General features: G+C 46.1%; 1 protein-coding gene across 1 annotated transcript in view; it reads right to left on the bottom strand.

Moving 5' to 3' along the window:
• LOC138520278 (uncharacterized) overlaps positions 1 to 16,544 on the bottom strand; it is an 88,092-nt gene extending 71,548 nt beyond the window's left edge. The window contains exon 1 of the mRNA XM_069632730.1: positions 16,447 to 16,544. Within this exon, the coding sequence (XP_069488831.1) occupies positions 16,447 to 16,544 (98 nt within the window). The remainder of the gene's footprint in view (positions 1 to 16,446) is intronic.
• Positions 16,545 to 21,678: the final 5,134 nt, after the last annotated feature.

Genomic DNA, 21,678 nt, shown 5'->3' with positions numbered 1-21,678 from the left:
TGGGCGGACCTCTGCTCTTTCCTCCTGGTCTTGTCCACTCAACTTCTTCTTGGAGACTTTAACTTCCACCTGGATGCTTGAAGACCTTCCTCAGGACGCTTTTGCGAACTCTGGGACTCTCACTCTCTATTCTCCCTTCCGGCCTGCCTCACTCGGTAGGGCACACTCTGGATGTTCTGATCTCTTCAGACCTTCCCCTTTCTATTCCTTTCACCACTCCTCTCTCCTGGAGTGATCACTATCTCCTTTCCTCTCAGCTCACTCTCTCAATCCCTCAGGTCAAGCCTACTCCAGCACTGCCACCTTCCTTCTCGGTGATCTGACCCATGAAGCGTGTGTCAGTTGAGGCTTTCGCCCCACTTTCTCCCCCTCTCCTCCCCCTTTGGCTGACTCACACCCTGACACAGCCCTCTCCATGCTCCACTCTGCTATCTCTGGTACTCTTGATGTTCTTGCCCCTGTCATGAGGATCCACTTGAAGCCCAAAGCCAAGTGCAACTACTTGTACGACTCAGACCTTGCCACCCTTAAACTCAAGTGATCGGTGGCTGAGAGGAAATGGTGTGCTTCCGGTACATCCTATGACAAACTGGCCTCTCACCTGCTCCAAGAAGAGAGCCTACATCCAAGTGTGCGTCTCTGTGGCATCTAACAACTCGGCCGAACTCTTTAAAATCTGCAAGGAGCTGGCCAATCCTGCTGCAGTTTCTACCTCTGCCGTCCCCTCCCAGGCCCTCTGCACGGCCCTGGCTTCTCATTTCATCTCATAAACTCAGGACATACTTTCCTCTCTCTTTCTTCCGCCAGCCCCCTCTACTCCCTGCTCTTCCTCTGGCCCTTCTTTGGCCACCTCTCCTCCCTCCTCTGTCTTTCCCCTGTTCTCCTCTGACTAGGTTTCTATACAAGGCTGATCTATGAAAGTCTCATCAAAACAGGTTCATCCCTGTTCCTCCAGAACTATCAATGACCACATTGACACCTTGGCCCCTGCTCTTGCTGACTTCTGCAACCACTCCTTCACCACTGGAGTCTTCCCTTCCCCCCATAAGCACTCCCTTGTGCACCCTCTCATTAAGAAACCCTCTGCCGACACGTCCTGTCTGGCTAAATATCGCCCAATCTCCATCAATCCTTTCCTGGGCAAACTCCTGGAAAAGCTGGCCATCTCCCAGCTTAATCTTCACACTGAATCTGTTGGTTGTCTCCATGACCATCAGTCTGGCTTCAGAGCTGCCAAAAGTATAAAAAATGCTCTCCTGAACATCGGTGAAGACCTGCTCTCCAACCTCGATTCCAACACCCCCTGTGTCCTCATCTTACTTGATCTCTATTCTGCCTTTGACACGGTCAACCATGCCATCCTGCTCAACCGTCTCTGTGATAATCTGAGTATCACTGATCAGGCCCTGGCTTTGCAGACCTCTTTCCTCTCCGATCGACCCTCCCAGGTTCAACTTGGGTCCTTCCTCTCTATCTCTATCTCTGCCTGTGGTGTTCCCCAGGGGTCTACCCTCTCTCTCTGGCTGTTGAACCAATACCTGGCACTTCATACCCACAGCATTGCTGATCTCTGCCCAAACTTGCAGTGCGATGCGGATGACACTAAACTAATTTTCAGGCTCCCTTCCGCCCCTTCTCCTTCTCTCATCTCTGAATGTCTGTCTGCTATGCAGGAGTGGTGTGCCACCAATGATATCTGCCTTAATTCCAGTAAGACCGAGATTCTCCTCATCGGTACACCTACTCCCTCCTTTTCCGTCACTCTCTGGCTAGCCCCTCTTAGCACACTTTCTGCTCCCACCTGTGAGGCTAAAAACCTCGGGTCATCTTCGACTCCACACTCTCTTCTCTTCACATCTCTGTCGTCTCTAAGAAGTCTCACTACCAGCTGCACCTCCTCAGAGGTATTCTTCCTTTCCCCAGAAAGCTCACGGTCTCCAGAGCTCTGGTTCTCTCTAGGTTGTCGTTGGCCTCAAGCCCAGAGATTGTATCTCCCCAAGACTGAAATCTCTGCACTGCCTCCCAGTTACTGCAAGGATTAAGTTCAAAACCCTCTGCATTGTCCACAAGGCCTTCTGGGGCCTCAATACCTTCAACTCTCTCTTCCTAAATATCATGCTTCTCGAGCTCTTCGCTCATCCGCCTTCAACTCCCTCAGGGTCAGTCGCTTCTCCAAGCAATGAGTTGGTGGTAGATCTCTTTCTTCGGCTGGGGCCTCCCTCCCTCCCTGCCTCCCTGCAACTTGAGAACCATCTCTGGTACCGGAAGCACCTCAAAACCTTTCTCTTTGCTTCTGCTTTCTCTCCTCCTCTCCCCTGTTAACTCCGGTCTGAAACTGCACTGGTCACCTGGCCACCTGCACACCTGCCACCTGCACAAACTGCACAAACTGCACACCTGCACTGCCCCCCTGGCAACCCTCGCTCTTGGGGACTGTTTTCTGTATCCCTACAAGTCCCCTACCAGCACTTGACACCTGATGTCTGCACTTGCCACCAGCTGGCCGCACTTCTTACTTATTGCTTTTATTTAAACTACTTATTTTTACTGTCAATCCCATGTAGTGCACTGCCCCCTCTGGCCGCGCTATTTTGCCCTTCCCCTGCACTTACGCGATCTCGATGTCACCAGGCCTAGTAAGATCCTTGTCTCTGTCTTCCCTCTGTTCCCCCTTCCTTGCCTCCTCACGCCTTGAAACACTTGTCTATAGGCACGTTATAAATACCATATCATGGGGGGCATGGCCAGCCAGCATGCAATGAGCACGTAGTTCTGGAGAGCTCCTGCTCCACCGGCTTATATCCTGCAAAATATCTGTGTTGAATACCCTGTGAGAAGACTCCTGGTAAGGTGAAGAAAGTGGAACCACCATGGGCTCCGCATAATAGGCTGCAGGGAGCCTGGGATCCCTTATCTGATCCGGAATGTGGAGGAAGAAGAGGATGGGTGCGACGCGTACTGCAGGTCTAAAATGGCCTCCGCAGTTCAGTGATCCAGAGCGGGGGAGGTGGTGGATCCCTGATCGAAAGAACGAGTGGCAATCCTGGAGGATTGATACATGAGCAGGACGACTCACATCGGGGAGAGAAACGGAACCGGGATATCCCTCAGAACACCAGGGGAGTGACCGGGATGGGAGGTGCTCCCGGCGGCTGCTAGCAAAGACGGACACTGTCCCCCGGAGGAGCTACCGGCAGAGCTGGCCTGGGAGGATGCCACAACTTGCCCCTTCAACCACGTTGGCGGCAAGACGAGGCTGTTCCAGGACTTGGACCGGAGTGGAAGACACAAGTTGTGCAGGTAAGAAGGGGAAGCAGCTGCTGGCAACGGCGCTGAGGTAGGCAGTGTAGACCGCGCCTCCATTGAGAGTCGGGGTGACGTTGGGTGAGCCCCAGCCATACTGGGATCCCGGGAGATAGACACAGTGGTGCACGGCCTGGGAAGGGCAGCCTGAGATCCCACAGACACCCCACCCCGCCTCCTCGGTGAAGCCACTGATCGCACCTTGTGAGTGACTGACGGAGGGAGTCCAACCGGAGGATAGGGGAAGGGTCCTTCTGGCAGCGCTCATGGGAAGAGGCTGCATGCTAAGGAGCACAGGAATCAAGGCCCCCCTCCTGGGGGCTTTGATAAGTAAACCAGGGTTGGGGGAAGCCGGTCCCTTGCCACGCTAACAGTCTGTCTGACAGTGGTAGGAGAAGCTGATATACAGTAGAGAACTTACCCGGCCCCACAGAGGCCATAACAAACTACATTCGCGCCCAGACAAGGGGCAGCAATAGCCACGGCACAGGAATATGATATAACCTACATTTGGAGCAAAGGGCCGCCTCCGGACTGCACAACAGGGCACACATTGCCTACTTATCCCAGGGCAATTAATAGCACCAGGAAATAGGGGAATATAATCTGAGGGGACACAAACCCGGAAACAAGATGGTGAAAGGACAACAAAGAATGGAGAAGTATGCTGAAGTGAGGGATAAATCGGAGAAGCACCTGGGAGCGGTTGAAACTGCAGAGGAGTGGGCGACAAGCGGAGCTGGGTGCGGTGTCGCCCTGGACGCATTTTCGGAGGCAATACAGGCATCCAAAGCCTCCTTGGAAGGGAGCATTAAGGAGCATTAAGGAGGTTGGAGTGGATGTCTCTCTGATTAGGGCTGACCGCCGCAAAGTTTCTGAACGAGACACAGAGGTGGAACAAAGAGTCAGTGTGGTGGAGGACGACATCCAGACTCTCAAAAAACCAGGTGGCAGGTGTGATTGAAGCGACCAGAACCCTAGAAGTGAGAGCAGAGGATGCAAAGGGCCACTCCAGATGCTGCAACATCAGGCTGGTCGTGGGGCCGGAAAAAGAAGAGGGACCCTGTTGCAGAACTGTTCGTAGAAAGCTTAGTTCTGAAGGTACTCGGGATTAAGGGCTTATCGAAATTATTTACGGTGGAAAGAGCACAGAGTGCCGGGCAGACCCCCCCAATCGGGCAGGCCACCGAGAGTGATGGTGACCCAGAGTATGAATTTTCAGCATTGTGATGCAATCATACAGGAGGCTCGTAAAGCAGGTTGCGATTAGATTGGAAATATGAAACTACGCATCTTCCCGGACTTCACACTGGACGTATGACAACAGAGAAGGACATATGACGCAGTGAGACGCTGGCAATGTAAAGCTCCCCCTAGAGACTTGATGCCATTGGCTGCTACCCACAAGAGTGAAGGGGGAGGTGGGGAGAGCTAGTCAAGGGGTCTACAAAGTGTGAGAGGTGGGAAGGAACCAGGGGGGCGACATCCTGTCAATACGGGTTGGGAGAATGGATTGGTGGGTTGGAACCCATTTGGGAGATGCCCATGGGATGCATTTGGGGAAGGTGGGAGAGGGAGGGAGTGGGAAAGAGGTGGGAGGTTGTTGGGGTGCAGATGGAGAGTTGGGGAGGAGTTGGTGTTGAAAACACCAAGTTGGGGATGGGTGTTAGTGGGGATAAGATTAAGAGTCAGGGAGGAAGTGATGGGCAAACAGAGGAACTAAGAGGAGGGTGCAGTATGGGAAATAGGTTCGGTAATGAGGACTCGCAATGGAGGAGGGATCTGGATCAAGGAGATAGGGAGAATGGTGCTGATAGTGGGTTTATGGGAAGAATGCACATTGTGTTTGGTTAATATATGCACTGAATACTGATAAGGAGTACTTCCCGTTGGTTTTACATGATGGGGGCGTATAAGGGAGAACTTATCATATTGGGAGGGGATTTGAATTATCACCTGGATGAATTCTTGGATGGTTCGGGGGAGGGGGCCAAGTAAGAAGCACATGACGGCGTCACTCCGTAGGGCAATGGAGGAGCTGGACCTGGTGGAGATATGGAGGGAAAGACATGGAGAGGAAAGGGGTTTTTAATATTATTCGGGGGTGCGTGGGTCATATTCTTGCCTGGACGATCTCTTAACGGGGAGGGAATACAATCAGTGCTTCGAGGGGCCAGAATATCTGGGGCATACTCCGTCGGATCACTACCCCCTGGTGGTTCAGTTATTAGGAATAAGTGGGAGACCCCCCCCATCGGTTATGGCGAATGCAGAGGGATGTATTCGGGAATGGGGTGTTTATTAATGAAATCCGTAAGGGGATCGGAACCTATTTTGAGTTGAATGAGTGATCAGTGAAATCAAGAAAGTCGCTCTGGGAGGCCTTCAAGGCAAATATAAGAGGGGTGTGCCTCTCCACGACGGTGGGCATGCGAAAACGATTGGAAGACACGCTGCAGTGGGCGGAGGCCCAGGTGGCAGAATTGGATAGGGAAGCGGCAAGGGGTACCCCGGTAGGGGAAAGACTGGCACAGAAGCTTGAGCTTTACCATAAGACACTGGCCAATCCGTCACATTTTGACAATAGCAAGCGGGATGCCTGACTGCACTGGGAGGGAGATAAGGCAGGGAAGTTGTTGGCCTGGTTGATCAACAGAGAGAGCCCGAGTCGAGTCATTACCCAAATTAGGGCCGATTCGGGAGAGATAGCGGGTACTCAAGAGAGGATTAATGACGTTTTCGTGGCCTTCTATAGAGAATTATATACAAGTGAAAATGGGTATGTGGATGTGGAAGTCGAGGACCTTCTAGGGTTAATATGTCTACCGAGATTAGGGAAGGGTGAGAGAGAGGAATTGGAGGCCAATTGAGGAGGAGGATATCCAATGGGCAATACGTAATATGTGGAAAGGCACGGCTCTGGGCAGTGACGGATTTCCCATAGAGTTTTACTCCACGTTTGTTGATCTTCTGGCCCCACAACTACAGAAGGTGTATGAGGAAGCCTTTCAGAGGGAGCACCTCCCAGAGTCCATGAGGGAGGCAGTAATTACAGTAATTCTGAAATGTCCCTACTGAATGTCGATGGGAAAATCTTTGGGGAAAATCCTGGCAGCCAGGTTGGCGAAGGTGGTGCTGCAACTGGTCCACCCAGGTCAACGCGGGTTTGTTGGGGGAAGGAATACATAGGGCAATATTACTCGCCTTCACCATGTAATGGACCAAGTGAAGACGCGGAACCAAGATATGGCGATAGCCTCATTCGACGCCATGAAAACGTTTTATTCGCTGGAGTGGAAATGGCTGTTTCGTGTGCTAAAGGAATTTGGATTTGGGGAAAATGCCTGTAAATGGTTTGGCCTGCTATATAGCAAGCTGATGGCAATCGTGAGGACTAATAGCTGGGTGTCTGGGACATGGGAATTGGGAAGGGGGACACGGCAAGGATGTGCGGCTTCCCCAATTCTATTTGCTTTGGCCCTGGAACCCCTGGCGGCATTTATGCAGCAGGAAATGATGGAGGCCGGGATTGAAGTAGGGGGCCTGAAGCATGTAGTTTCACTATATGCGGTTGACCTGCTTTTGTATGCATCAAATCTGAAGGTGTACCTCCCAGAGCTATTGGAAATACCGAAGAATTTACGTCACTTGTCCGGCTTCCGTCTTAATGAGGAAAAATCTGTATTGTTTCCACTGGGAGGGCTACAGGTCTGCCAATTGAAGGATCTACCGAGGTTGGGGATAAAATGGGAGAGGGAGTCCTTTACATTTTTGGGGATACAGGTATTTCACGAAATGGAGGAGACGTTTGTGCATAACAAAGGGAGGGCGCTTTCGAATATAGGAGATTCAGTTCAATTTTGGAAGGATTTGACTCTCTCCTTGATGGGCAGAGTGGCACTATGCAAAGTGGTGATCTTGCCGTGGCTGCTCTACTTTTTTCACCAATATACCATATTTGGTTAAGAAAGTCTTCTTCAAAATGCTAGACAGCAATGTGGGGGAGCTATTGTGGAATACGGGGAAAAGGAGGGTATCCTTAGCCATAATGGGAAGGTCTACGGCGGAGGGTGGACTGGATCTGCCAGACTACGGCAAATATTTTGTGGAAGCGCAATTACAATCGGTCGCTGCTGCTGTGGGATCAGCCGGGGGGCAATCTGAAAGGGTTAATAGGGGCCCTGCCTCTACATCAGAGAGGTGTGGAATTGTGGTATCCAATGGGCAACAAGGAGACGTCAATAGTGTTTGAAGCGGTGAGAGAGACGTGGAAGAAGTACCTTTGCATGATAAGGCCCTGGGGGGCTGTATGATGGGAATCTACCTTGGGGTATGGATCTGAAACTATGGCAGTCGATTGGAAGGGCAGTAATACAGAGGCTTTGTGAACAGGGGAGTGCAATGGTGGGGAATCTATTTGAGGGAGCGAAGCTGCTTATCTTCGAGGACTGGTGTCTGAGGTTCCGGCTGTCATGGGGCCTGTTCCTGGCATATGGAACGGTGGTCCAGAGGCTGGCAGAAATATGGGAGGGAATCCCAGAGGAACCGGAAGTGAGCCCACTGATGTGGGTGCTGCTGGTCCAGACGGGGGCATGGCAAGGATGTCACGGATCTATAAAGCCCAATGAGAGGAGGAACCTGAGAGGGAACTGAAGGTGAAGGAAAAATGGGAGGCGGATATGTGATGCCAGATATCGGAAAAAGACTGGGTACAGATTTGGGGACTGGGCCGGAAGCTATCACGTAATGTCCGGTTCCAACTGATCCAATTTAACATCATGCATAGAACATATGAGACCCCAGTCAGGCTACGGACAATGTATAACGAGTTGCAGGATGAAAGCCCCGGGTGTGGCAGGGGTCCAGCGGGATTCAGGCACATGATATGGGGCTGTGGAGTAATAGCTAAATATTGGTAAAGGGTGGTGAAGGAGGTGAACGATTTGCTGGGGGCTAAGCTGGAATGCAACCCAGGAACATGTATTTGGGGAGTTCTCCCAGGGGGGAAAAAACATAGAATACGGAATAGGATGATTCGATTCCTAATGATACTCACCAAAACGTCGAGTAGCTATCGCGTGGCAATGCCTTCAAGGCCCAGCAATTACGATGTGGCAGGTGGAGGCAGGTGGATGCCTGTAGGTGGGGGGGAAGCGGAACTGCCGATACAGCAGGGAGCAGAAACTTAGACAGAAAGGGAGGGTGTGACAGTACATTGGAGTCACTGTTGAAGGACCTATTGAAATCCAATGACCTGTAACCACCATGAAGGATTGGGCACTATGTAGGGGAGGTGAGGAAGAAATGGGGCAGGAGGGGAAGTAAGGACAAGGGGGGGGTGGATTGGCCTGCCCCTGATGGAACCGTAAAACATGGAAGGCTACCTAATGACGATCTGTGGGGAAGAAGATGGGTCCCTGATGGAGTAACCTATGCAAAGAACTCAGGGGGGGTTCTGGTGTGATTGTTATGAAAAATAAAATTTCATATAATATATATATATACCATATCATATCATTCACTGTGAAGTCCTTAATAGCTGGTCTCTTAATTAAATGTAAGAGACCTTCTTAAGTTCCTGAAACATAATAAATGTACTGTTTTTAAAAAAAATAAAAACTAAGATGCAGCCTCTAATGTGATGCAGAAAAATATTTTGAGCAGTTTAATAAAAATGCATGCAACCCCGTTTTGTTTTGTTCTTTAAAAGGTGTAATGCCATGCTGATTCATGCTCTCCAGCAGTGCACAACATACAAATGCTTCCATGAACAGCTCCTCATCAGATAACGGCTGTAAAATATCACAGAAAACTATTCTACAGGAAAGGAGTTAGAAAAGCTTCTCAATGCTTTAATTAATTGCTTCAGGGACAGCTGGAATTGTGCTCTGTGCTGGCTCAAGCAACAGACATTGTGACATCACAACTGAACTAGAATAACTGGTGCTAGAAGCCCTGAAGCTTCTTTTTATAGATTTTCACCATAGAAGGTACTACATCTAATGGAAAACAGATAAGGTAAGTAATTATGTTTTTATATTAATTCGTCTGGTTAAGAGTTCACCACCGCTTGACAAACATTAAACCAATCCATCTTTCTTAACTCTATTGTCTGAATGCCTTACTCTTACGAATTAGACACACTTTTGCAAGTTAGGGCCTGGGTGGTCGTTGATCATATAAAGGCTAGGGGACACCTCGTTGATGACGCCCAATGAGGCCAGAACCTCTCTGACGTTGCTTGTGGTCCTGTTCGGAAGGGAGGGCGCCATGCCGTTCGGGCTGGACTGACTCTTTCGGGGTGGGACCAAGCCTGATTAGCATATGGTTCACCTTTCTGTAATGGCTGTGCAGGCTGAAGGACATTGTCTGAAGGCCCGCGAAATGCGATCCCGCAGGCTAGGATGAATTCTAAACCTTCCAACCATCATCCCTTTTGTTTTCCTGTTTTTATACTTCCTAATCAGAGGGAGATGTAAATGGTCGCCCATTTTGTACACCGGACTAAAATGTTTGGCATGCATTTTGATGGTTTTAACTTCTTTTGGCCAAAGATGATGAGCAGGAAGAGACGTTTAAAGCACCGAAGACAACTGTGAAATCCATAGGTTTGTTTGTTCAACAGCCTAGTGACTCTCCCTCTTCTGTGTTCTTCAAAGGCCAATCCTTCCGCTCCTTTGTCAACTGTGGCACAGGGCAGGCACCCTGGGGAAAGCTGATGGAGTGGTATTTCCCCCACTAAAATAGGGACAGGGAAGTCAATTGAATGCATCAATTATGCCCACAGCTACCCAGGCACAAAACCTCTTTAGTTGGGGGTGAAGGCAAGCCTTGCAAGTTAAGGAGTGGTACCATATCACTTCTGTGCAATGAGCGTTACGGGTCATGTGAAAGGGATATTGTCTCCCATTTCCTCCAACACCCCCAGACCATCCCCCCCTCATGCGACTGACACTCCACAGATCCTTTTTTGAGGGAGGTCCTGCAGCTCCTAGCGAAGGTCACCAAGTAACTGGTGCCCACCCTGTAGGTGGAGAAGGATTGGTACTCCTTTTTGTTTTTTGGTGCTGAAAGAGGGGTTTCACGGTTCTATCCTGGATCCTTCAATGTGCCAATCCATCAAAAACACAGAAGTTCATCATTGTGACCACCTGTGACCATTTTAAGATCCTGCTCTTCGACGAAACCTCAGCCCCAAGATTTAGCTATTGGCGGTGGTAGCTGCTCATGTCATCAAGGGCAGGAATTACTTCTTCCCCTTCCTGGAAGACAAGAAACTCATTTGAGCCCACAGCTCGGATCTGGGGATGGCCTACCTGCAGCACACCTCACCTCTCATCTTCTGTACAGCTTTGGCTTCTCCCTGAACTTTAAGACACGTCAGATCACGCCATCCTAATCACTCCAGTTCATCGAGATGGTTCTGAACAGGCTCTTGGCCAGGAGTGTCCCTCCCTCGTCCAGGTCTTCCAGAACCAACGCCAAGTCCCTGTCTCAGCTTTTCGGTGTCTTATGGCATCCTGCATTTTTGGGGTGACCTATGCCCAATAAGCAAATTAGATCACTTCAATGGATATTTGAAGGGCTCTGCAACTTTCGGCTCTCCGTATGTTTTGCACTGCAACTCCTATGATTTCTCATAATTGACTATACTGGCTAGGAATCATGGGAGTTGTAGTTCAAAACATCTGGAGATCCAAAGGTTGCAGACCCCTGCCCTACAGCACCCTTGGTCTCAACTACCAATGGTCATGGACTACTCTCTTACAAGCTTGCAGTAAGCAGCCTATGGCACCCAGCAACAAAGCAACATGCTTTTCTGTAATTTGTAATTCTGTAGTTTGTGGGACATCAGGCTAGAATGATTGCTTTCCTTGCCCCGAGTGTAGGGCAATTGGCACCAGAATATGATGGAGAACAGAGCGGAGCTGTCATCTATTAGCTCAACAAGAAAGGCAGTGGGAGGTCAAATCCCCTGTTTAGGTTAAGTGATGGACTGTGGCTCTGAACTCTGGAGAACAATGTCTCTCTGATGGCTGCCCATCTTGCTGGTATAGTGAATGGATGCCTTGAGTAGACAGGCCTCCGACTCCCACAAGAGAGGCTTTGCCAGAAGGTGATGGGCTATATCTTAGCTTTAGAGGGACCCATCAGTTAGACCATTTTCCTTCCAGTATAAACAGGTCATATGACGTGTTCTCCTCTGGGAATAGGCGGGGGACCAGGAACAGTGAGGGGTTTTCCCCACATCACTGAAGCCAGATTCTACAAACATGTTTTTGGTGAGAACACCCTGCAAGGAATGCTTATAGATTCGGATGTACATCTCCCCCAAAAGAGTAACAATCCTGTCTAGTACCCTTCACCTAATTCATCTAAGGCTTAGGAGGGGTTTCTTTTTGTTGACCTCGAGCTAGCTCTCAGCCACGATGCATCTTGGAGGGTTACATAAGGAAGGATGATGACCAGCTCCTTCGCTCTGCAGAACTTTTACCAAGGAAGCCCTGTCCAGGTGGATAGTTTTCTGCATTTCAGAGTGCTGCAATCTGGCAGTGAAAGAGGTGCAGTTTAAAGTAACTGGACCCATTCTACCATGCCCCCGGTCACCGCCTATGCCTTTCAGAGAGGTTTGTCACCGTTTGTCATCTGTCAGGCAGCCATGTGGTTCTCTTGGCACAAGTTTGCAAAGCACGTTTGCCTGGATTCCTTATTGAGTCAAGGTACCCCCTTTGGTTGTGCAGTGCTCCAGAATTGACTGGTGTAGATGGTCGTTCTTGCTGTGCTCTCTCCTCAGTAATTGCACGGGGATGAAGAAATCCATTAGAAGAACAAATTACTTAACTTCACTAATGGTTTATTGGAAGAATCAGTCCTTCCACAGATTCCTCTTCAATCTTGCAACCTACAACTTGTGCAGATAGTTCAGACACCATTATGTTCTGCATTCTTTCAGCTGATGAGCCTGGTGGAAAAAGGTGGAACTCAGGTCATGGGCGCAGCAAATTCCAAAAATGCTGCCCATGAAGTCACATCCAGAGTCATGGTTGTCATCAAGGACAAGGAGAACCGGAGAGGAGCCGCACTGTTCCACTGTTGGGGAAATAGAAGCATTGCGCGTTGTGTGTAAGATCTTATTTGAGACTTAAGAACATTGGGATTGTCCTAGGTGGCACTAGGGAATTTGGATTTGGACTCAGACATTAGGTCCTTTTTAAGTTAAACCGTCTTTCTGCCTATTTTGTTAGACCCCCATCATGACCCTGTGCTAATAAGCCTTGTCTTTTTGGTTATAGGCCTTGATCCATCTTATCCTATTATAGACAATATAACGTATTGAACTTGATCCTGCAACTCAGTGTTGTTGGTTTCTCACATCACGCAAACAAAGGGATCAGCCAGCAAGCACAGCTGCAGGAATTTAAAGATATCTTCATCGCCACTAGACTCAGGCTCCCCACCAAGTCCCTCTTCTAACTGTAATTTTATTCACATGGAGTTTGGGAACAGTCTTTCTTGAGTCATCTATTGGCCTTCCAATCTCCATCTTTTGAGAAGCAGCCAACATTCATTCTATGAATGATTCACAGTCTTTATAGAAGATATACTGCCATGGCATTTTTTAATTAGCCACTAAGCTGATGGGGTCTGGTGATGGATACACATGTCAATTTACATGGCCAAGCTAGCAAAGCTTACTCTAAAATCTAAAAAGATATATGCACATGGTATTATTACGATACTAAAATAATTTAATGCAATGCAAGAAAACTGCCAATTGTCCAGTGGCAAAAGAACCTGGAGGATCTTTGGGTCATTTTGGAACAAGCTAGTAAGATCCAAATTCCATATCCAATCTGATGTAAGTAATCGATCCCAAATTATGAACATATATTGGTTTAAAGTCCCTTTTAGAGAGTGAAACCCATACAATGAATAAACTTCTTACCAGTCACATTATCTGTGTCCTGATCTACCAAACCTATCAAACTTCTGAGAAAAGTGGAGGTTATGGAGCAGCACCTAAATATACCAGAAACACATCTGCCAATGCAAAACAGCACAATCCTGCCCGTTTCTCAGAACCAATGGTAACTCTACCTGGCAGTTGCCATGCCATTATTGTTATTTCATCTTTGCCATCATCATCATTAGTTTTATTTCGGGATTATTCCCATAAAAGCAAATAGCACAAACAATTCATAGCAGCAACATTGTACTCTCACTATTAATAATGTAAATAAGCATGATTGATATACAGTAATAAAACAAACACATGTTCATGTCAAACACTCGGGGATTCAAAACAATTAATAATTTAGTTCATACATACAATATTGCCTTCAAATATTTTACTAATGCCTAGGCTGATATCATATTATTAGCCCATAATAATGCAATAAACGCAGGGTGGCATTGTCATTGTCTAAGGGCAGCATCTTGTAGAATTGGTAAACCTGGTATTTCCTAAGGTTAACATAACGTGCACAGAATAAAATAAAATACATCAATGGCTAATCTTTTAATTGTCCGAAAAGGACAACAACAAAAAAAAGAGTCCACATGTCTCTACTCTTCCAACGGCCAGTTACCTCCATTCAGCTTGATAGCATTACCACAAGCTTGAATTAATAGATATCTACGACATATAAATGGAGACACAATAAGGCTGAATCGATGTGGGGGAAGTGAGGGAGAAGTGGATAGGCCGTAGGAGTGGTGCTGGGATTATGACAGACTTCAATAGGTACGAAAGGGGACTTGGCCCCTGGATCTATAACTCAGTTGATCCTTTTTTATTTTCTGCTTAATTACAGAAACAAATTATTGATTTCAGTATGAGTATATCTGTTTTCAAGGGAGGACATTTTCAGAGACAAAATGGGAGTGTTTCCTTGGCAAAAAAAAATCAAGTGCTCTCACTCCTCCCTGTTGTAAAGTCCATATACATGACATCACAGAAGGAATTCACAACGATATACAAAATATCATTGTGGACATCTATGGGTTAAAGGGGACTGATGAGTCGAGATTGTCATCACTTCCTACACCGCCTCAGTTGCAAGGGTTTTGTCGTGAAAAATGAGCTCACCTTAACCCTCTCTTAACTAAACCTTTTGATTAAATATATAGATACATATTTTTATCTTATTTATAGAAGTATTATACTTTCTTTTTTTAAGATTGTTTAATAATAAGCATAAGGAGGGTATATACATTGTTGAGGAAGACGGGGGATTTGAAAGGATTGATTTTGTGACTTTGAAAGTATGAGCTTTGGATTAAAGATTCTCGAATCTTACAGAGCCATGTCATTAGGCAAAAGGCACTACCCACAGTCTAATGCTCGAGCTGACTCTAAAAGCTGCAGACCAACATATATATGCTGACATGTTTTGAAAGGTTGGGAGTCAGCTTGAGTTTTCGAGCTGTGGTTCATCCGCTTAAAAAACAGCCTCATCCGCTTAAAAAACAGCCTTGATTCAAAACACAGTAAAGTGATTTGAAAATCTTGAAAGCCGGTTAGAAAAAAAGGTTAGACCAGGCCTAATCGGGGCATAGACTGAGAGTAGAACAAAGTTCTCTGTATTGAGTGCCTAATACACTGCGCTTTCTTCTGGACCATAGTGACCCTCAGAGGTATCACTATCCATTCAAACTTTGGTTATTTAAGTTATCAATATATTGCCCACAAAGTGAAAAACACTGTAGGTGTTGTACTATACCATAATAGATGCACAATCAGTTTCCCCTAAACACAGGTTGCATTACATGATTAATTAATCTGAAAGGAATGTGCTTGTCAACAACAGCCAGCAGGTTAATAACTGCACCAGAAAACTATAAGATATATTGGCATGCGTTATCTATGATGTTTCGATAGAAAAATTAGCAAAGACTTCTTTGCATCAGGCATAAATGTTGGGGCCCTCGGTGAGGTCCGGGGCACGTGCTCCTTTTGGCTTCCAATAAAGATGTCTCTGATGCTGGAACATTTTCTAAGTTGCAGTCACAAGATATGTTGAAGCAGAGCAATGTTAATGGGCAATGGGCAATGTTCCAGTGCAATTCCTGCTCAAGTGACGTGCAGGAAACGTAATCCTATGTTCTCTGGCTATCCACATAGTTAGCGGGTTCCTAAAGGTCTGTTCCAGGCGCTTTGCTCAGCCTCCTCAGATGATCTGATGAATCAGGGTGGTTTGATCCAGTCTATGCAGCCAAAATATGAACCTTGCCAATTAGCCAGTAACTGACATCCAGAACACCAGGTCTCTCAGGTTCCCCGTGGCTATGAGTATGAAGGCCATCCATTCCTGTCTTTGATTGGAATTCTGGAACTTGTAGTTTTCATAAATTTCAAATGGGTAGAAAAATACAAGTCCCAGAATCCGAAGTGGAAATAAAATCAGGACTCAGTGACCTTCTCACGCAGGGCTACAGGAAACCTGAGATCTTTGAGAACGCAGATACCCTAACTATTAGCCCTGCAAAAACATCAGCGTTCATAAAAGATAACCACTCCTTGTTTCTAATATCACATGCATATAACAAATAATTGCACATCACCATCAGTCTGTGGTTTGTTAGCCAACCCCATGCCCCACCAGCCAGCCTACCATGCATACATGCACATAATATCCAGCACTGCTAGAAGGGGGCTTCACCCACACCCTTTATGCTATAGGTGAAAGCCAGCAGAAATGCTGATAGCTATAAAAGGCACTTCTCAAACAATTAGCTAATGTTCATGGCAGTTCTCCTATCGGGTCTTTACATCTGCCATTTTATGTGGTCCAATGCCACCGTGATAAAACTTTCTGTACTTTCACATTGGTAGCTTAGTCTACAGAAACACCCCAAGTGAAATCCTTAAACACGCAAAATATAAAAATACATAGCAAACTCGACTACCAAGTTGAGCCATCAACATACTTATCTGGTTGTGTCTGCTCCTTTAAAGTAGAGAATGCACTTCTGCTTCAGCTTTACGTCTGCTCATCTAGAAACATGCGCTCCTGGAGTGAGCAAGGCTAGCTCTGAAGTGCCAGTCCTACCTTTGGCTCAGGGGTATAAGCTAGCCAAAAGCAATGTCACAATTTGACAAGTGGTGTCATGCCTGCCATGTCATTGACTGTGTCACAGTACTGCTGGCTGATCAGCTCAGGGATGCTGCTATTGCTAGCAACATTGGCCTCAAAGCCTGGTCTGGGGCTTTGGTCCATGATCTCCATCAGCAACTCCATCATCCGATTCTCCATTCAGCACTCTGTTTTCTATTAAATTCTGTAGCTATCGCTCAATCTTTCACCAATGGCTTAATTCTGGGAACTAATTCGCTCTATAGCAGCAGCGCTGCTATTAGTTTTTCCAGGTACGGCATCTTTCCAGTGTAAAAGTCTCATATCTACATGAATCCCTTCTGTTGGCGATGAAGGTCTGAATCTTCCATCAGGCCTGCACAGGTGACTATATTGTCCATGGACTTGGGGAAAACAGTATTAAAGGGTATGTCATCAATGCAATCATCACCTGTCTTTGACAAGTCATGGCCTAACCCACTTACTTAGACCAGAATCACTGAACGACCTTTTCTTTTGTAAGGTCACCCATTCTCAGCTCTCACTCCATCTTCCTGCACTTCGTCAGCTGAACCTATGGCAAAACCACCTCATACTCCAGGTTTCTTGAAGGGCCTCCTGCCCTATGGTAAAGTGCCTGTAATAATAAATGGTGCTTTTTCGGTTTACTTTTTAGTGCTGAAATTTCCTGGTCCCTGCTAAATGAACCATGTATAAAAAAGGGCACACGCCTCTGTAAGAACGGGTCACACTTTGAGCTGCTCAATTTGATGAGTTTCCTGATTAGAGTCTACAGTGTATCACCCATGAAGTGCTGAGGGCAAGTAGATTTGTCTTGAATTTCAATTAAAAATCATTGTACGCCCCCTCCCGCTGAATATAAACTCACATTCAAAGTGAATAGGATTAAGATGTTTGTTAAGTCTTCCCTATGACGTGGTGCCTCAACTTCAGTGTTGGACCAAGCTGTGATTAAACACACATTTGCAAAGCCAATAGGTCTGTGTTTGTTGTTATGCATACACACACCCACACACACGGACAAAACAACAAACACACATGGACCCCAGCCAAACCATGCAGACACAAACAAACCCATGCAGACACAGATGCACTTAACGTGTAGCCAGTGATCCTCCCAGAACTCATAAGCGGGCACCTCTTTTTTCCTCGCATGTCAAAAGCCCTGTCCTACCAACCTATGTTTTCATATATTTAGCATGATTGCTGTCCAAAAGCCCTAAGGAAACATGTTTATCGAACAGTGAGAAACGTGCCGCATTCTTAAGATCCTTGACAGACTACAGCAACTACACAGAGACAACATGGATACATGCCGGAGCGATAGCTCAGCAGGTCGTGCGATCTCTGATGCATGATCTGCAGGTCGCAGGTTCGAATCCCGCTAAGGCCAACTCTGCTTTTCATCCTACTGAGATCAAATGAGCACCAAATTCAGTTGGGTGCTGTTGTATGTAAATATGATCTATGAATATCATCTATGTTCAGCGCTATTAAACTTTACATAATTATCATTCACAACACACAAAGGGAAAATGCATAGATACAGCTACCCATGTATAGATAAACAACATGTAAACAGGAGCACATACAGCTGTGCACTATGCTTTTTTTATTATTTATTTAATTGAGTTATACTGAGCAGATAAACATGGGCATGGCCATTTTATAGACTCTTCAGTTCAAAGGGTGGAGAATCTGCTCTTTCACAGGCTTAGAACGATAGGGTGGTGTAAGGGTGCAGAAGTATGAGTCTGACACAGTCGTGGTATGTTTGTTAGCAAAGACCTTTAACCTACCTTGCCCTTTTCCTATGAGGGATTGCCCTGCCTCAACAAAAAGACTAAGGACTCGGTCAGCATGTCCATGAAGGTAAAATGTTCAACCATCCTGTGTCCAAACCTATTTCAGTCCCTTACACTCTAGACTAAGGAAAAACTTAGTGTCTTCTTGTTCCAGACAGAGGCTTCTCTCATTCTGGATGTTACTTCAAATATGCACAATGATTGATTATTTTAACTTAAAAGTTCTTGATGTTGGATGTTCTTCCACATGCGTACAACATAAAAACACAACAGGATTTGCGTGGAATTGCCTCCCCTCTTCTTTTCTTTCCCAGTCTCTTTTAATTACAATAGAATAAAGTTCCCAGGTATCTGAGAGTGCGGGGGCCGGGGGGATCTCTTCTCCCATTCTTTCACAAACATAACATCAAGTCTGGTTCACTGTCCTGGCAGATGTGACTGTAGATCTTCTTACTTCACAAAAACACATTTTCCGCTTATCTGGAGGGGTGAGGGGGGGGTCTCTTCCCCTATTCTTTTCTCCAGTTCACAAACGTAGTATCAAGTCTGGTTCACAATCCTGCCAGACTTGACTGTTGATCATTTTATCAGAAAACACAGTTCACAAGTATCGGGGGGGGGATAAGGGGGGCTAAGGTTTCTTTGTATGGGTCCCAGACCCTTCTCTCAGTTTTATCATATGCAGTACCCAGGCCTGTTTCACTAACCTGCCAGGCACTGGTTTTCATTCAACTGTCTCTTAGTTTTTTCCCAAGTACTGGTACGAGAGAGATGGGGTTCTTCAGCCTGCCCCAACTGCCTCCTTCATTTTCTTCTATCTCTACCACCTGCTATGGTAACCCAAGTACCATTTGTGATGTTACCAACTTGCTTGAGCAGCTTTGCTGAACTGCTTCCTACAGTGGGCTTCCGCATGTCTTTCAGTGGTAGGAGTAGCTGGGGACTGTGAATTGTAGGGGCTCTGAATGGTAGGGACTCTGAATGTTAGCATCTCAAACAGCTCATCATTTTAGCATGAACATGTAGCTCATCATTTTAGCATACATATCTTAGCGTGGTTTTGAACTGCAATAGGGGATCAAGGGAATTAAACAGATTTTTGGCCAATGCATAAGGCGCCTGATGGAAAATGCACAGAGCACACGCTTAAAATTGCATATTGTTTCAGGATGATGTTTCAATTGACTGAGTTGCAGTCAAAACTAATACTAATATAGGAACATACTAATCCAACCCCAGTAACATTTCCCTTAATAACATTTAATACAAATTAGTCTCTGTGGAAATAACCTGAAAACAATTTTGGAAAATGCATGATGCTTTGTAAAATGGAATTCAAACGTGCAGACAGAGTTTGTGCAGTAAGTTAAACAAATATGAAGTTCCGCTCTGCTGAGGCGAAGCATTGTTGAATCAGAAAGCGAAAGAGAAACGTTACATTTATTTTTCAGAAATGTAGTTAGTACAATGAGGAAAAACACAGAGGAGATCAGGTGATGTGGAATGATAGCAAGGGGAGGTGTTCCCTCAAGTGATGGAGGGAACTATTAAAATGGCTTTGAGTGGGTGTAGCTGGGTCAAACATCTTTAAGTTCTGGGAGAGATATCTTCGGGCAGAGACAGAGGTGACAGGGAGCTGGCAAGCAGGCGGAATCCAGAGCTGGGGGCAGTTTGATGTGGAGTGAGTCCTTGATCTAATTACCCTAACTAGGACAGGCAAGGGGGCCGGGGAAGATTTCAGTGCCATGCTGAGATAGAAATATCGGCAACAGATTTAGTTAATGATACAGTAATTGAGTAGCACATAATGTACATGAGAAATACTTACAAGTTTTGTGATAGAAACATGTTTGTTTTCAAAAGGCGGGGTGGGGGGTGGGAATGCGTGTGTGTGGGTGTTTATCAATGTATTTTGAAACTCAGCCACAAGGGCATAGAGGGGTAGTGTACATAAAATACTGCAAGGAGGGGGCATAAGCTCTCTAACTAGAGTGAATGAAGTCCAGTAATGTGTTGTTGTTAGTGATCCAAGTAATATTCTGAATCTAGTCTCACCCCGATAAAAATACCTCAACAAGTTACTGCTACCACCATGATAAAAAAAATCCCACAAAGTGATAGGCATAACCCCAAAATATATATCCAACATTTTTGGTACATTGGCCATTGGCAAACTTTAAAACAGTTACTGGACATGGCATTGTGCTCTAAAGCATGACCATACAATACACCCATTAATTGAATTAGTGCTGTGAAGTGGTGCAGTACTGTGTGCTTTTTTGACTCACGCAATACTAACTAAATATTTCCGTCTTTAGGAAAAATCTTAAAACATTGTTATTTGTTTAGTCTGCTATTTGTTTTATACTGTTGTTTTTTTATGTTCTGAGCCCTGATGCCTGTGGGTTCCGGTGCAATAAAAGCAAATAAACAAAAAATTTTGCCCATGCAGCTTGGTCTTCAGAAAAATGGAAGAACAGAATTACCACAGAGGTAGAGAAAGAGGCAATTGGAAACATTTTTGAAAAAGGGACCATTGGGCGGGTGTGCCTCATGGGGCTATTCTGAGCATCAGACCACAAGGAGGAGAAAAACTGCCTTATCAGAATGTGTGCAAAGTTGTGGTTTTGGTTGCATAGATCCCCAAAGATGCAGGGAAATGACAGTGAAGTTATGAATATGTTACAGTGCAGCTTGGACAATGAATGTGATCAGGTGCAGCAGCTCAAAGCAGAATTAAGACAGAGGAAGCTAGACACAGAATGGCAATCTAAATAGACACAGAATTGCAATCTAAATTCAGCAATATAGCTACTCAATTGGCTCAGAAAGAGAAACAGTTTAATGAGAGTGAGCAAGATTTAACCCACTTAAAAGGGATTTTAGATGAAATAAGACAAGACAAAGATGTTGCTATTTCGGAAATACAAACCCTTAGAGAACATAACATAGAAAAAGACAGAGAATTCTGCGCAATAGGAGATATTCAAATTGTTGGAAGAAAATTACAAAAAGGACAGGGCACTTAATCAGTTGCAGACACAGATCAGTGCAAGCAATAACCAATAAGGTCAGGGATGACAATTCTGGTCTCTGTCATGAGGCAGAACAGCTTCATGGACAGTGCAAGAACTTACAACAGCAAATACTTAGGGCCTCATCACAAGTTGGGCGGTATCCCAACTGAGATTCCGCCCAACTGTATTAGCATTACCGACCAACCCTCCGGCGGTATTACCGACGAATCACAGGTTGGGCAATAACGATAATTCCCCATTGGGTCCAATGGGGATTTTTCGCCGCAATTAGCGCACGCTAATTGTGCCAGAAAATTCGAATTGTCCTGGCACATTTAATGCCAGCTTACAGCTGGAGGTAAATGCTGCCAACTCGAGATTGGGCAGAACCTTAAATGAGGTGGTTATAGCATTACCACTGCATTTAAGGGCTACCGCCCAACACATGTTAATGCA

The sequence above is a fragment of the Ambystoma mexicanum genome, chromosome 13 (assembly GCF_040938575.1).
Source record: "Ambystoma mexicanum isolate Mex_15411 chromosome 13, UKY_AmexF1_1, whole genome shotgun sequence".
NCBI lineage: Eukaryota > Metazoa > Chordata > Amphibia > Caudata > Ambystomatidae > Ambystoma > Ambystoma mexicanum.
The sequence above is the reverse complement of the archived record's forward strand: the minus strand, read 5'-3'. Positions and strand labels throughout refer to the sequence as shown.